The sequence below is a fragment of the Phyllobates terribilis genome, unplaced genomic scaffold (genome assembly GCF_046119375.1).
Source record: "Phyllobates terribilis strain yellow unplaced genomic scaffold, ASM4611937v1 Scaffold_9__5_contigs__length_417890890, whole genome shotgun sequence".
Lineage (NCBI taxonomy): Eukaryota > Metazoa > Chordata > Amphibia > Anura > Dendrobatidae > Phyllobates > Phyllobates terribilis.
Genome location: NW_027362769.1, coordinates 55294436 through 55312395, shown reverse-complemented (window position 1 = coordinate 55312395; position 17960 = coordinate 55294436). Strand labels below are relative to the sequence as shown.

Genomic DNA, 17960 nt, shown 5'->3' with positions numbered 1-17960 from the left:
TGGGGACATTTAAGGATAGGGAAGCAAGGAAGATTCACTGTCATGTTCTGGGAATCACTCCATGACAATTCTGTCATGGTGTATTGTTCAGCATAAAATGTACTTCTGCTTTAATTTAATTTTAGGACAAAGCGTGCAGCACGCTGTATTCTGGAACGCGGAGATGACATGCTAATTACAGGAGGACGACATCCACATCTTGGGAAATATAAAGTAAGTTAAAGTTGTGTACTTCCTGTTTTTATAAACAGAGGAAACTTACTATCTAGTATGATATACAGGTGCATCTCACTAAATTAGAATATCATGAAAAAGTTAATTTATTTCAGTTCTTCAATACAAAAAGTGAAACTCATATATTATATAGAGTCATTACAAACAGAGTGATCTATTTCAAGTGTTTATGTTGATGATTATGGCTTACAGCCAATGAAAACACAAAAGTCATTATCTCAGTAAATTAAAATAATTAACAAAAAACACCTGCAAAGGCTTCCTAAGCATTTTAAAAGGTCCCTTAGTCTGTTTCAGTAGGCTCCACAATCATGGGGAAGACTGCTGACTTGGCAGATGTCCAGAAGGCAGTCATTGACACACTCTACAAGATCCCAGAGTCTGGAGGAAGAGTGGAGAGGCCACAATCCAAGCTGCTTGAGGTCTAGTGTGAAGTTTCCACAATCAGTGATGGTTTGGGGAGCCATGTCATCTGCTGGTGTAGGTCCACTGTGTTTTATCAAGACCAAAGTCAGCGCAGCCGTCTACCAGGAAATTTTACAGCACTTCATGCTTCCCTCTGCCGACAAGCTTTTTGGAGATGCGAATTTCATTCCCCAGCAGGACTTGGCACCTGTCCACACTGCCAAAAGTACCAATACCTGGTTTACAAACAACAGTATCACTGTAGTTGATTGGCCAGCAAGCTCGCCTGACCTTAACCCCATAGAGAATCTATGGGGTATTGTCAAGAGGAAGATGAGAGACACCAGACCCAACAATGCAGACGAGCTGAAGGCTGCTATCAAAGCAACCTGGGCTTCCATAACACCTCAGCAGTGCCACAGGCTGATCGCCTCCATGCCACGCCGCATTGATGCAGTAATTGATGCAAAAGGAGCCCCGACCAAGTATTGAGTGCATTTACTGAACATACATTTCAGTAGGCCAACATTTCGGATTTTAAAAACATTTTTCAAGCTGTTGTTCTAAAGTATTCTAATTTACTGAGATAATGACTTTTGTGTTTTCATTGGCTGTAAGCCATAACCATCAACATTAACAGAAATAAACACTTGAAATAGATCACTCTGTTTGTAATGACTCTATATAATATGAGTTTCACCATATGTATTGAAGAATAAATTAACTTTTTGATGATATTCTAATGTAATGAGATGCACCTGTGTGTGTGTGTGTGTGTGTGTGTGTGTGTGTGTGTGTGTGTGTGTGTGTGTGTGTGTGTGTGTGTGTGTGTGTGTGTATATATATATATATATATATATATATATATATATAGATAGATAGATAGATAGATAGATAGATAGATAGATAGATAGATAGATAGATAGATAGATATATACTGAAGTTCTTCATTTGTCTTCAAAAATTAAAAATTGGTTGCTATGGGCAACAGGAATATTTATTGTGTAGGTTAGTTTGAAAATAAGACTCAAACATTGTATCATTTTTACAGGATAGAAGTGAGATATACTTGTAGATATAAGATCATCAACCAAAGACAATTTCAAGTTTAATAGTCTAATGAAAATCACTCGCTGGTAATTAAAACAACCCCCTTTTTCCATCTATCAATTGTTTGTGGGATGTTTGTTTCCGTTATATATACATATTGTCTAATTCATTGTAAGTCATCAAAAGCAAATGAAGGCTTCTTATTTTGGAACTGAGTAAGACCTCATTCAGACTTCAGTTCTTCTCATGCGAGTTCTTTGATAAAATTTGCACCTATTATAGACTATGGAGCTGTTCACATGTCTGTATTTTTTACTGAGTGGTCGAAATAAACTCACGGAGACTTGTCCCACTTTGATCCGAAACTCACTAATGCAAGTCTATGCATCCATAAAAAAATCAGTACCTGGATGCCATCTGTGTGCTATCCATTTTTCACAGAATGTTTTCATTCAAGTAAAACTGTAGAAACTCTGACAAGACTCAGATGGTAAAATTAACACATTGATCAAACTCTGATGATCAAAAACATTGATGAAATGCTGATTTTCTTGTAATGTTACCAACTTTTGTCTTTCAGATTGGGTTCATGAATGATGGACATGTAACTGCCATGGATATTTCTTATTTTAATAACGCTGGATCAACTTCCGATCTCTCGGTCTTTGTGAGTTAATAACTGCATCCTGTACTAAAAGTCTAGGCTATTCGATTTTACAAAAGAACAAACATTAAATATCATATTTTTTATAGAAGAGGTCAGACATCTACATGCATTTGTTTGCATCACCTTTGACACTGTGAGGCTTTTACTAAAACTGTCTTATTTTTAGAAAGTGTAAACCTAGATTGAACAGTTGTAAAGTTGCACCAGATTTGTCACAGTGGTTCATGCTAGATTGTAACATATTTAGAATTTGTAGCCTAAGTTTATGCCAACTAACAGGAGCATTACGACTTTAAAAGTCTCCTCACCGTGACATGCTTAACATGTCACTCTCTGCAAGGAGAAATGTTTCCCCTTAGATATTGGCTTACTTTGTGTTAGACATTTGCAGCAATTTTGTTGGTGCATGGTGGCGCATCTTAAGCCACACCCTTTTTAATGGTTTCTCCCAGCTTGTTATACGGGTAAAATTGCAACGTGCTTGCAATAATAAGCAAGTTTGCAATTTACCTTTTCTTAAAAATCATCTAAAGGGAGTGTTAATTTTATAGTGTACTTTAGATTACTGGCCACCTCTGCAGTCTCTCAGAGGTGGTCAGTTTCCTAGCTAAGGAGGCCAACTTACAAATTGTTTGCTATATAGCTTGAAAGCTGGGCGGATCCCTGCATTTGTCCAGCTTCATTTCTTCTGTGCTCCTTTAGTGCTTCAGAGGTAAAACTGCCTATGCTTGCAGGATGGGAGAGCTCACAGTTCAGACCAGCGGCACGGCCATGCTACTTGTCTGAACTATCAGTCTTGAGGAGTGCACCATCCCCTGGCACGCAGGAAGTTGGGGGGCATGGGTGCACGGCAGTCCTGATGATAGATAACAAAACAACCCCTTTAAATGATGCCATGCCCAATTATCCCTTATCTTCAGGCTTTAGTCAAGTGAGTGTCTGAAATACACAAAAACATGGGGTAAAGCATGTAAGACTGTTTTTGGTGCATTTAGCTGTATAATTCTCCGCCTGTGTTCTTCGACTTTTTTTATTTGAAAAACAAACTGTGACTCCACAACAAGTTTGGGCAGTAGATTTTACATTGAAAAGTAATATGTTTCCTTTTTTTGCAACAGATGTAAGTTTTTTAAATGCCTGTTCTTGAAATGAGCGGATCGATCCACGGCACTCCGGTCTAGCATCCAGGTCAGTGGTACCTCCCGGCTAGAAGGGTTAGCTGCGAATCTCTTACCTTCCAGTGTCCCCGGCACAGCGGTTTATCTGTCAGGTCTGGTGCAATATCATCTGTATGTCACATCATACAGATGATGTTGCACCAGCCCTGGCTAATCCAAAGCCCGGTCATACGCCGGAAGGTAAGCGTTTTGCAGGCTTCCCGTCTAGCCGACAGGCACCATTGCCATGGGCGCTGGACCGGAGTCCCGCAAATGAATCCGCTCATCTTTTGCCAGTTTCAACCACAGAACAGTAATCAATTCTAGATATAATCCATTTATTTTTTAAGGTAGCAGAGGTTGGTTTGATGAACATGGACAATGCTTATAAGATACCCAATTTGAGAGGCAAAGGCAGTGCCTGCAAGACTAACCTACCATCAAACACTGCCTTCCGGGGATTTGGCTTCCCACAAGCTGCTTTTGTAACTGAAACCTGGATGAGTGAAATAGCTATTAAAACTGGACTCCCACCAGAGAAGGTAAGTAGAATAGATTGGAAATGACTGTGTCCCACCATTAATAATTCAATCATATATGCTTCTTTTTAATCTTTGTATCTATCCTATCAGCTTATTGGTTTACCCTTTTGAAACCAGAAGGGTATATGCATTTCCTTTTTTCATTTCAGTTAAATTGACTCCACTGAAAAGTCCACTATCTGTTTATTAAACTAACAGGTCCAGGTAAGGGTAAGACAACAAGATTAGGAAAACCAGACATTGGAAATTCCTGGCCTGTAATTTTCTGTGTAAATCTTAAAACGGAACTATATATTGAACAAACTTTGCATGAATCAATAATACAGGCGATTATAATAAACTTTCTAATGCGTCCATAGGGTAGTATGGTATGCAAGGTGGGGAGTGGGGGTGAAATGTTGCTCACATGATAGAGTTGTGAATGTCATACCTGCAATAAAAGCTGATTTTTCATTCTCAAAACTCTCAATTCACAGTTAAAATCTGTGTTCAGTGAAGATAGACTTTTACATAACTGAGATAGGAGATGACAGTTGGTGTTTATAAGATTCTATGTAGGCCAGCGGGTGAAGGAGGTTCTAGCTCCTCCTTCCCTCAACGCCTCCCCTTTACATAGAATCTCATCAGTACCAACAGTCATCTCCTATCTTAGTAATGTAAAAATATACATTAACTGAATTTAGATTTTATCCGTGAATTGAGAATCTTGAGAATGAATGATCAGTCCTGGAAAAAGAAGCAGATTTCTCTGATAAGATATATTACAAAATCGCTTATTTTCATGTGTACTATAGATTTGCAAAATCAAAATTAAAATGATGGTTATTCTTTAAATATAGTTTTCATTCAAAATTACAACGTGTAAGTGTCATATTGCCTTTTATTAAAAAATAAAAAATAAAAAAAATGGTCTTAAGGTTATTAATAGTGAAGTCTAATCAAGGCTGTCTTAGTAACCAAAAAGTAAAGTTACAATGAAGGGGTGGACTGATTGCCCTCCCAATGTTGTCTCTGAGCCAGAAAAAGGAGCCACTACTAGGGATGAGTAGACCCGTTGAAGTTCGGGTTCTGATACCTGACCGAACTTTATGTCCGAAGTTGACCCAAACTTGAACATGAACACGAACCCCATTGAAATGTATGGGGACCCGAATTCCACTGTTGATTACAGCTGATTGCCTGTCGTTCACACTATTACCAAGGCATCTGTATATTGTAGAACAATAATATGCTGGTGTATATCAACTATATTTTTTAGGTCAGGGAGATAAATCTGCACAAAGGAATTGGCCAGAACCATTTGAAACAGGAGGTAGATGCCAGAACTTTGATTATGTGCTGGAACGAGTGCATGGAGAAGTCTTCTTACCACAACAGAAGGATGGCTATTGATGATTTTAATAAGCAAAACTATTGGAAAAAGAAGGGGTTGGCCATTGTCCCTTTGAAATATCCAATTGGATCAACTACGAAATTTTTTGGGCAGGTAATGTCAATTAGCCATGGTGGGTTTTTTTGTTCTAGATTACAACAGTGCTTTCCATTATCTCCTAAATCTATTCCACCATGACCTAGTGTCATACTTTGAAGCCAAAGCTGTTTCAGCCGTGACATTGCTTCTCCTTATATGTATTCCCATAATACGCCATATTATCGAGGTATTATATTCATTAAAGAAACCAAAGATCCTAAATAATTACCATGATACGGCCAATGTATTTCATTATATTACTTCCAAAAAGTTGTTATGTCTAGTAAAAGCAAAAAAAAAACCTAAAAAAATGAACGAAAAGTTTTGTTCAGTAAAGAAAGGCATGATTTTTTTGTGGACTTTTTTTGTATTAACCAAAGATAATCTCCAAAATGATCATTATTTTATGCAACACTTACTGTCCTTGGTTATAGGCAGCTGCTCTGGTCCATATCTACTTGGATGGTTCGGTCTTGGTCAGTCATGGAGGTGTAGAGTTGGGGCAAGGTGTTCACACAAAGATCACGCAGGTACACCTTTGAATTAAATTTGACTTGTTTAATCCATATGAAGAATGTTTAAATATAAAAAATGAGATTCATACAAGTGTCACAATTCACAGATTGTTGCCGCAATGTATTTCCGTTGTGGTAAAAATACTTATGTTTTACTTACTTACTTTTTGCTTTTTTTAGATTGCAAGTCGTGAACTTGAGATCCCAGTATCAAATGTGCATGTAGTAGACACCAACACAGCTTCTGTCCCTAACACAATGCCGTCTGGGGGATCTATGGGGACTGATGTCAATGGCATGGCTGTTAAGGTGATCCAATAATACAGTATTATTATAATAATTATTATACAGATTGTCTTCTGAATTATACTTCTATGAATATTATAAAAATGTATTTGACTTGTATAATAATTTGTGGTTATATGAATCGGTATTTTGTTTCATTATAGTCTGTCTTTTGCTTTCACAGAGTGCATGCGAGAAACTCATGGAACGTCTGAAACCCATTAAAGAGGCAAACCCTAAAGGTTCATGGAAGGACTGGGTAAGCATTGATTTTTTCCTTGCAAAAATTGTCTTATATATACTAATTAATATCACTGTAGTAATCCAGTGGTGCAAAAAGCACTTACAAGGTGATTCCGATGGCGGATTTTACAAAAAAGAAGAAAGCAAAATAGCCAGTGGAGAATTGAGAATGAATGAAGAGCTAAAACTACCCACTTTTGACTTAGTAACATGTCCTCTTTAACCCCATAACGACCAGCACCATACATGTACGGCGCCGGTTGGCAAGGAGACGGTTAAGGAATTATGTTACCCACTCATCAGTGGTGAGTTGTCACTACAGCCAGGGATCCTGAAGACAACAGTGCCTGTCATGATGATACTCCTGTGAAAGTCAGCTTCTGACTGGCATTCATAGGAGACCATGATTTTTGTTATATACAGCAAAACAATAGTATTGTGTCAAGGGGACAAAAAAATACAGAAAAAAATAGAAATAATATTTTTTAAAATATGTATACATTTTTTTTTTAAGAAAACAAATATTTAAATCACCCTTTGTTTTTCCTTATTCATAATGAAGATTTTAAAACATTTAAAAAAAAATATTTGTGGTTGTATTGCTCTGTCCATAGGTGATATCACTGCATCCATAAAAGTCTGATCTATCTACATAAAAAAATGAATGAACTCAACTGATTAATAGTGTTGAGCGATACCTTCCGATATCAGGAAATATCGGATCGGATTGGATCGGGCCGATACTCAAAAAGTATCGGATATCGCCGATTCCGATACCGGAAACCAATGCAAGTCAATGGGACACGAATATCGGAATGAAAATAAACCCTTTCTTTCCTTGTAGGTTAATTCTACATGAAGGAAAACAACTAACAATAATGTAGAATGTATTACATGAAAAGCCAGCAATTCAGCAGCGGCATACACCGGTACCTGACAATTTAGAACAGAAAGAATAGAGCTTCACACATAGATTAGATAGACAGAAACATGTCAGTCACATATATATGAAGTACAGTGACAATGTTGCTTACTGTACTTGTCATTTAGTGTAAAGGATTTATTTAAAAAAATAATAGTGTTTTCATGCACCGTCTCTTTAAAAAAGCCGGCCGGCAATTCAGCATCTGTATCCGACAATTTATAACAGAAAGAATAGAGCATAACACATAGATTAGATAGATAGAAACATGTTAGTCACATATATATGAAGTACAGTGACAGTGTTGCTTACTGTACTTGTCATTTAGTGTTAAAATAAAGGATTTATTAAAAAAAAAAATTGGCGTGGGGTTCCCCATAATTTTAGGCTCTAGCGGAGGTTAAGCAGACGGCTGGGGCAGATGTTTGAAGCCTGGGAAGGGGGTAATACCCATGGAGCTCCCCAGGCTACTAATATTAGCCCCCAGCTGAATACCTAGCCTTTACTAGCTATTAAAATGGGGGACCCCCAAAAAAAATTGACGTGGGGTCCCCCCTATTTTAATAGCTAGCAAAGGCTAGGCAGACAGCTGGGGGCTGATATTAATAGCCCAGGAAGGGTGCCATGAATATTGGCCCCCTCCCAGGCTAGAAACACCAGCCGTCAGCCGCCCCAGAAATGGCGCATCCATAGGATGCGCCAATTCTGGCACTTAGCCTCGCTCTTCCCACTGCCCTGTAGCGGTGGCAGTGGGGTAATAGGGCTGGAGTTGATGTCAGCTTATAATGCCAGCTGACATCAAGCCCAGGTTAGTAATGGAGAGGCGTCTATAAGACACCCCCATTACTAACCCCATAGTCAAAGTTAAAAAAAAAACACAAACACCCAGAATAAAGTCCTTTAATTGAAATAAAGACACAATTCTTTATTGTTCTAAATTAAACCATACTTACCATCACGCCCATTCCAGCTGAAGCCAACGATCTCCTGCAATAAAAGAAAAATAATAAAGCAACATCATCCTTACCTTTCCATGGTTCCCAGGACAGCTCCAGCTCTGCTACATCGAGATGACAGGCTTGACCGCAGCAGAAAGCTGCCATCCAGCCTGTCATCCCGCAGACACTGAGAAGCGCAGGCATGCTTGCGCTCCTCAGTGTCTGGCTGTGATGGCATCCAGATGAGCCGACAATGAACTCAGCTCACCTTATGCACGTCACTGACAGCGTGGGAGAATTCTCCTGCGCATGCGGTGAGCGTGAGAGAATTCTCCTGCTGAAGCGCTGAGCGCAGGAGAATTTTCCCACGCTGTCAGTGACGTGCATGAGGTGAGCTGAGTTCATTGGACATGACCTTGGCTCATCTGGATGCCGTCACAGCCAGACACTGCAGAGCGCAAGCATGCCTGCTCTTCTCAGTGTCTGCAGGATGACAGGCTGGATGGCAGCTTTCTGCTGCGGTCCAGCCTGTCATCTCGATGTAGCAGAGCTGGAGCTGTCCTGGGAACCATCGAAAGGTAAGGATGATGTTGCTTTATTATTTTTGTTTTATTGCAGGAGATCGTTTGCTTCAGCTGGAATGGGCGTGGTAGTAAGTATGGTTTAATTTAGAACAATAAAGAATTGTTTGTTTATTTCAATTAAAGGACTTTATTCTGGGTGTTTGTGTTTTTTTTAAATACTTTACCAGAAATTCATGGCGGTCATGTCTAATATTGGCATGACCCCATGAATTTCGGGCTTAGGGCCAGCTGATAATGCCAAGCTGGCCCTAACCCCTTTATTACCCAGTGAGCCACCGCACCAGGGCCCTGGATGAGTTGGGTACAGCGCCAGAAGATGGCGCTTCTATGAACGCGCCATTTTCCGGGGTGGCTGCGGACTGCAATTTGCAGCGGGTGGGGCCCAGAAAGCATGGGCCTCCCTGCGCTGCAGATTCCTGCCCCCAGCTGCCTAGTTGTACCTGGCTGGACACAAAAATAGGGCGAAGCCCCATGTATTTTTTTTTTAATTATTTCATGAAATTCATGAAATAATTAAGAAAAAAAGGGCTTCCCTATATTGTTGTGTCCAACCAAGTACAAATAGGCAGCTGGTGGTTGGGGGCAGCCCGTTCCTGCCTGCTGTACCTGACTGGACACAAATATAGTGCGAAGCCCCACGTCAATTTTTTTAAATTATTTCATGAATTTCCTGAAATAATTTAAAAAAAATTGATGTGGGGCTTCGCACTATATTTGTGTCCAGCCAGGTACAGCAGGCAGGAACGGGCTGCCCCCAACCACCAGCTGCCTATTTGTACCTGGTTGGACACAACAATATAGGGAAGCCCTTTTTTTCTTAATTATGTCATGAATTTCATGAAATAATTAAAAAAAAAATACGTGGGGCTTCGCCCTATTTTTGTGTCCAGCCAGGTACAACTAGGCAGCTGGGGGCTGGAATCTGCAGCGCAGGGAGGCCCAAGCTTTCTGGGCCCCCCCCCGCTACAAATTGCAGTCCGCAGCCACCCCGGAAAATGGCGCGTTCATAGAAGCGCCATCTTCTGGCGCTGTACCCAACTCATCCAGGGCCCTGGTGCGGTGGCTCACTGGGTAATAAAGGGGTTAGGGCCAGCTTGGCATTATCAGCTGGCCCTAAGCCCGAAATTCATGGGGTCACGCCAATATTAAACATGACCGCCATGAATTTCTAGTAAAGTATTTATAAAAAAACACAACACCCAGAATAAAGTCCTTTAATTGAAATAAACACACAATTCTTTATTGTTCTAAATTAAACCATACTTACCATCAAACCCATTCCACCTGAAGCCAACGATCTCCTGCAATAAAAGAAAAATAATAAAGCAACATCATCCTTACCTTTCGATGGTTCCCAGGACAGCTCCAGCTCTGCTACATCGAGATGACAGGCTTGACCGCAGCAGAACGCTGCCATCCAGCCTGTCATCCCGCAGACACTGAGAAGCGCAGGCATGCTTGCGCTCCTCAGTGTCTGGCTGTGACGGCATCCAGATGAGCCGACAATGAACTCAGCTCACCTCATGCACGTCACTGACAGCGTGGGAGAATTCTCCGACACTCAGCGCTTCAGCGTGAGAATTTTCCCACGCTGTCAGTGACGTGCATGAGGTGAGCTCATGTCCAATGAACTCAGCTCACCTCATGTATGTCACTGACAGCGTGGGAGAATTCTCACGCTGAAGCGCTGAGTGCAGGAGAATTTTCCCACGCTGTCAGTGACGTGCATGAGGTGAGGTCATGTCCAATGAACTCAGCTCACCTCATGCACGTCACTGACAGCGTGGGAAAATTCTCCTGCACTCAGCGCTTCAGCGTGAGAATTTTCCCACGCTGTCAGTGACTGCATGAGGTGAGCTCATGTCCAATGAACTCAGCTCTCCTCATGTACGTCACTGACAGCGTGGGAGAATTCTCACGCTGAAGCGCTGAGTGCAGGAGAATTTTCCCACGCTGTCAGTGACGTGCATGAGGTGAGCTGAGTTCATTGGACATGAACTCGGCTCATCTGGATGCCGTCACAGCGAGACACTGAGGAGCGCAAGCATGCCTGCGCTTCTCAGTCTCTGCGGCATGGCAAACTGGATGGCAGCTGAAGCTGTCGTGGGAACCATGGAAAGGTAAGGATGATGTTGCTTTATTATTTTACTTTTATTGCAGCTTCAGCTGGAAAGGGTGTGATGGTAAGTATGGTTTAATTTAGAACAATAAAGAATTGTGTCTTTATTTCAATTAAAGGACTTTATTCTGGGTGTTTGTGGTTTTTTTTTAACTTTGACTATGGGGTTAGTAATGGGGGGTGTCTTTTAGACGCCTCTCCATTACTAACCTGGGCTTGATGTCAGCTGGCATTATAAGCTGACATCAACCCCAACCCTATTACCCCACTGCCACCGCTACAGGGCAGTGGTAAGAGCGAGGCTAAGTGCCAGAATTGGCGCATCCTATGGATGCGCCATTTCTGGACGGCTCGTGTTTCTAGCCTGGGAGGGGGCCAATATTCATGGCACCCTTCCTGGGCTATTAATATCAGCCCCAAGCTGTCTGCCTAGCCTTTGCTAGCTATTAAAATAGGGGGGACCCCACGTCATTTTTTTGGGGGTCCCCCATTTTAATAGCTAGTAAAGGCTAGGTATTCAGCTGGGGACTGATATTAGTAGCCTGGGAAGCTCCGTGGGTATTACCCCCTTCCCAGGCTTCAAACATCTGCCCCAGCCGTCTGCTTAACCTCCGCTAGAGACTAAAATTAAGGGGAACCCCAAGCCAATTTTTTTTAAATAAATCCTTTATTTTAACACTAAATGACAAGTACAGTAATCAACACTGTCACTTTACTTATTATATATGTGACTGACATGTTTCTATCTATCTAATCTATGTGTGATGCTCTATTCTTTCTGTTGTAAATTGTCGGGTACCGCTGCTGAATTGCCGGCCGGCTTTTTTAAAGAGACGGTGCATGAAAACACTAATATTTTTTTAAATAAATCCTTTACACTAAATGACAAGTACAGTAACCAACACTGTCCCTGTACTTCATATATATGTGACTGACATGTTTCTATCTATCTAATCTATGTGTGATGCTCTATTCTTTCTGTTGTAAATTGTCGGGTACCGCTGCTGAATTGCCGGCCGGCTTTTTTAAAGAGACGGTGCATGAAAACACTAATATTTTTTTAAATAAATCCTTTACACTAAATGACAAGTACAGTAATCAACACTGTCCCTGTACTTCATATATAGGTGACTGACATGTTTCTATCTATCTAATCTATGTGTTATGCTCTATTCTTTCTGTTATAAATTGTCGGGTACCGCTGCTGAATTGCCGGCCGGCTTTTTTAAAGAGACGGTGCATGAAAACACTATTATTTTTTTAAATAAATCCTTTACACTAAATGACAAGTACAGTAACCAACACTGTCACTGTACTTCATATATATGTGGCTGACATGTTTATATCTATCTAATCTATGTGTGATGCTTTATTCTTTCTGTTGTAAATTGTCGGGTACCGGTGTATGCCGCTGCTGAATTGCCGGCCCGCTTTTTTAAGGAGACGGTGCATGAAAACACTATTATATTTTTTAATAAATCCTTTACACTAAATGACAAGTACAGTAAGCTGAGCGCTGCCATCCAGCTTGTCATCCTTCAGAGACACGGCAGAGCGCAGGCATTATGGGAACTTCCGATTCCGGTATTCGATATTGTAAAAGTATCGGAACTCCGATACCGCGAATATCGGTCGATACCCGATTTTTCAGTATCGGAAAGCTCAACACTACTGATTAACACTGTAAAGAGAAAAAAAATTGCACTTTTTCTTGTCCCCACAACTACTCAAAATATGCAACAAGTGAGAAACATTGTATCCACCATAAAATAGTATCAATTAAAACATCAGGTCATCCTTCAGAAAACAAGCTCTCACACAGCTCCATGAACCGCAGAATGTTACGGTGTCGGAAATAGAGACACAAGCATTTCTTTTTTTTAACAAATTGAAAAATTTTCATAATATGCAGGTTTGGTATTGCCAGAATCATACTGACCTGGAGAATCAAAGTTCCAGGTCATTTTAACTACACGTTAAACTCCATAAAAACCAAAGCCAAAACGCAAATGTGGAATTGTGATTTTTTTTAAGTTTCACTTCACATAGGAATTTTTTCCCCACTTTCCATTACATTGCATGGTAATATAAAGGACGTCCTTCAAAAGTACTACTCATCCTGTAAAAACAAGCGACCAAACGGTTATGTGGGTGCAATTATAGAAAAGTTATGACTCTTGGATGAAGGAGAGAAAAAAAAGAAAGTGCAAAAAGGAAAATTGCCTGATTCTTAAGGGGACAGGTTTAAGGATTATTCTTTCTTTTATTTCAGACTGAATTATTTTAGATGGAGTGGGAAAAGCTACAGTCCACTTCAATAATTCTACATAGTCTACAAATGCCTTTTATCTTTTTCGATCAACATGTTAGGCTATAGGTTGAACTCGGTGGTCTTTTGTCTACCTTCAACCATAAAAACAATCAAATAGTGAAACTAGTATTGTAGAAAATTACTATACTCGTTTGCATCCTGGTTTATATATAAATTGCTAAAATTTAGATAAAACACTTAAAGGGGTTGTCCAATCTGAATGTGTGATAACACGTGAGCCCTGCACATAATCAGTGCTGGCGTCACTGACCCTCATTCTAATGTATTAGTAATGAACACAGAGTGAGAGCTGCGGATGGCTGCTCACTCCCTGTTGATTACTTATACGTCTGAAGGCAGAGACAGTGACGTCAGCACTGATTATGTGCAGGTCTCATGTGTCATAACATCATGAGAGCCCCGGGAATGTGATGTCACCCAAGGTGTGGGAAAGACTAAGTTCAACACGAAGGGAAGAGGGGGAGGAAGCCCAAACACTAGGGAAAGGGAAAGTTGAGACCCCTATGCAGATGTAATAACACTCTGCCTACCCTACCGTCCCTATATTGGTTCCACACCAATAGCCGAGCCGGACCCTAAACCCTATATGTCCCTAGAGCTTGGCCCTAGATAGGGAGGGGTGAGCACTGGCCATGCCCCACTACAAACTAAAGACAACAAGGTAGACAAACAAAGGGGATTAACGTTAGCTTGAGAAGATACCAGCGGGGTAACACCAACTGTCCTCCAAGGACACCAGAGAAGAAGCCAGCTAACAGCTAGTGTTCCAAGCGTGCACAAAGGTAAATAAAAGTATCACCGTCAATTTACTGCAGCAAACTGAGGGTTTTTAACTCCCATGCAAGGGTGTGTCAATTAACAGCAGGAGGGAGGTCGCCGCTGGGTCCTAAAGGAAGAAGGATTAAGAAGGCATCTGTAGTGCCAAGTGTAGAGACCTTCCACAGCCAGATCCAGAGCGACTGTCTATAACACCTGACACCCCCCCCCCTTCTACGAGTGGCCTCAGGACCAAGTTTCTCAGTATAAGAGGTGTGGAATGCACGAACCAACCTGAGGGCATTTACCTCTGATGCTGAAACCTACATCCTTTCCTCTGGACCATAACCTTTGCAGTTCACCAAGTACTGTAGTGAACGTCACTGTAGACGAGAATCTACAATCCTCGGATTCTGAAACTCCAAATTACCATCAAGAAAGATTGGTGGCAGCGGTAGGGAAGAGGACTCAAGAGGTTGTACATATTTCTTGAGCAGAGACCTGTGAAAGATATTGTGGATCTTTAGGGCCTGCGGTAGCTCAAGACGAAACGCTGCTGGGTTAATGACGGTGGTTATTTTATAGGGACCAATAAATCTAGGTCCCAGCTTCCAGGAAGGAACCTTCAAGTTGATATTCCTGGTAGACAAGCACACAAAGTCATTCACACCCAGATTCGGACCTGCCGAGCGTTTCCTGTCAGCCATACGTTTGTGTCCGTCTCCCATGATCTTCAAATTACTCAAAACCCCCCACAACAGGGAGGACGAAGCAAAACGTTCCTCCTCAGGAACTCCCGAAGACCCTCCCCTGCTAAAAGTACCAAACTGTGGATGGAAACCGTGTGCACCAAAGAACGGTGACCTGCCGGTAGATTCTTGGCGATGATTATTAATAGCAAATTCTGCCAGCGGTAAGTAAGATGCCCAATCCTCCTGGTTTTCGGAGACAAAACCCCTGAGGTAAGTCTCCAAATTCTGATTAATGCGCTCTGTCTATTTGACTGAGGATGGAAGGCAGAGGAAAAGGACAGCTGCACCCCCAGTCGAGAACAGAACGCTCTCCAGAACTTGGAAACAAACTGGGTCCCCCCATCTGACACCACATCGGAGGGAACCCCATGAAGCTTCACAATCTCATTTATAAACACCTGAGCAAGAGTATTGGCATTCGGAAGTGCCTGCAATGCGACGAAGTGAACCATTTTACTGAACTAATCTACAACCACCAAAACTACAGTTTTGCCTGTAGATACCGGTAGGATCAGTAATAAAATCCATGGACAAGTGTGTCCATGGCCTACTAGGAATAGGTAGCGGAAGAAGAGTACCAGACGGACGGGTATGCGATACTTTCGAACGCGCGCAAATACTACAAGTGGACACGTGTTCAACCACATCCCGATGCAACCCCGGCTACCAAAAATGATGAGAAAGGAGGTCTGCAGTTGCCTTACCACCTGGATGACTTTGCGGCACAGATTAGATGGTACAAATAACATTCCTGAAGGGCAGAAGGCAGGGACATCCCCCTGAGCCTCTAACACCTCACTCTCCAATTCAGGGTACAATGCTGAAATGACTACCCCCTTCTGCAAAATCGAGGCAGGGTTCTCATGGTCATCACCACCAGGGAAGTTCCAGGACAAAGCATCAGCCTTGACGTTTTTGATCCCTGGACGGAAAGTGACAACAAAATTGAACCTAGTAAAAAACATCTAGCTTGCCTAGGGTTGAGACGTTTAGCCGATTGAAGATATGACAGGTTCTTATGGTCTGTGATAACAGTAATAGGATGGACAGCCCCCTCCAACCAATGTTGCCATTCTTCGAACACCAATTTAATTTAATCGCCAAAAATTACCCACGTCATAATTTCTTTCAGCCGAAGATAATTTCTTAGAAAAGAAAGTGCATGGACGCCATTTACCAGGGGACGGACCCTGAGACAACAAAGCCCCAACCCATACCTCCATCGCATCAACTTCTACAATAAAGGATTGGGAAACCTTGGGTTGACTGAATATAGGTGAAGTGGCAAAACAACTCTTTAGGGAGGAAAAAGCCTGCAGGGCGGCATCCGACCATTTAGAAAGATTAGACTCCTTCCTTGTCATGTCAGTGAGGGGTTTCACAATTACTGAATAATTTTGGATACATTTCCGGTAAAAATTAGTAAAGCCCAGAAAACGCTGTACAGCCTTCAGTCCCAATCAAGGACAGCACGGATCTTCTCCGGATCCATCCGAAAACCTGAAGATGACAACAGTACCCCAAAATCTGCACCTCCTGGATGGCGAAAACACACTTTTTTAGTTTGGCATATAGTTTGTTACTCCTTAATATCTGAAGCACCTGTTTAACATGCCACCGATGTGTCTCATAGTCAGGTGAGTAAACCAAAATATCATCCAGATAGACCACCACAAACTTGCCCATCAAATGATGGAAAATATCATTAATGAAATGTTGGAACACCGCAGGTGCATTGGTCAAACCGAAAGGCATAAGCAGACTCTCGAAATGCTCTTCCAGGGTATTGAATGCAGTTTTCCATTCATCCCCTTCTCTGATTCTAACCAGATTGTAGACTCCCCTTAAAGGGGTTGTACACTACTATTTAAAATATGCCAAAGCGTTTTTATGATGAAAAGCAACTTCGTTATAATTACCTCCCTCTGCCTTTTTTTGCCTGTGAGCAGCGCTATCACTGTACGCTCACAGGCAGCACGTGACCCCCCACTGACGTCCCGTCTATTGAGGCGTGACTCAGCGCTGGGGTCTCCACGGTGGCTGCTGGGTTGTGGGCGGGGTTACCCCACCGCGTCACACCCAGCATCCACCACGCGCTTTCCCAATGAATGGGGAGAGGGAGAGCACGTGGTGGATGCTGGGTATGACGCGCGGGGATAAGCCCACCCACAACACAGCAGCCACCGTGGAACGCGGAAGAGAGAGACCCCCGGCTGCAGCCTGTACTTGTCGTGACATCAGCAGATGTCAGAGCCGGCTGCGGCCGGGGGTCACGTGATGCCTGTGAGCGGCCAGTGATAGCGCCGCTGACAGGCAGAAAAGGCAGAGGGAGGTAATTACAAAGAAGCTGCTTTTCATCATATAAATGCTTTGGCATATTTTAAATAGTAGTGGACAACCCCTTTATATCCAACTTGGAAAACACCTTAGCACCAATAACCTGGCTTCACAAATCAGGAATCAGAGGAAGAGGGTATGTATCTCGGATGGTAATTTGATTTAATTCCCAGAAATCTAAACAGGGACGTAGAGCTCCATCTTTTTTCTTCACGAAGAAGAACCCTGCCTCCACGGGTGAAGATGAAGGTCTGATATGTCCCTTCTCCAGACTCTCCGCAATTAAAATCTTCATGGCTTGTCTCTCAGGCCAGAAAGATTATACAGTCTGGACTTTGGTAGTTTAGCTCCGGGGGTCAGATTAGTAGGACAGTCATATGCATGATGAGGATGCAAATCCTGACACCCCTCTCAGAAAAAACGTCCTCAAAACCAGACAAAAACGCAGGTAAGATCTCTGTAGAGACTGTAGAAAGGGAAATATTTAAACAGTTCTCATTGCAGTAATCTCCCCACTCAATGATCTCTCTGGATTGCCAATCCACCAACGGATTATGTTTCACCAACCAGGGTAGACCCAGTACAATTGGGGGGTGGGAACCATCCAGGACATAGCAAGGGATTATCTCACCATGAACTGACCCCACCCTC

General features: G+C 42.1%; 1 protein-coding gene across 1 annotated transcript in view; it reads left to right on the top strand.

Moving 5' to 3' along the window:
• LOC141161556 (aldehyde oxidase-like) overlaps positions 1-17960 on the top strand; it is a 151507-nt gene that overhangs the window by 108316 nt on the left and 25231 nt on the right. Inside the window, exons 23-29 of the mRNA XM_073646514.1 lie at positions 126-213; positions 2270-2356; positions 3864-4055; positions 5314-5541; positions 5961-6056; positions 6222-6350; positions 6511-6585. Coding sequence (XP_073502615.1) covers positions 126-213; positions 2270-2356; positions 3864-4055; positions 5314-5541; positions 5961-6056; positions 6222-6350; positions 6511-6585 — 895 coding nt within the window. The remainder of the gene's footprint in view (positions 1-125; positions 214-2269; positions 2357-3863; positions 4056-5313; positions 5542-5960; positions 6057-6221; positions 6351-6510; positions 6586-17960) is intronic.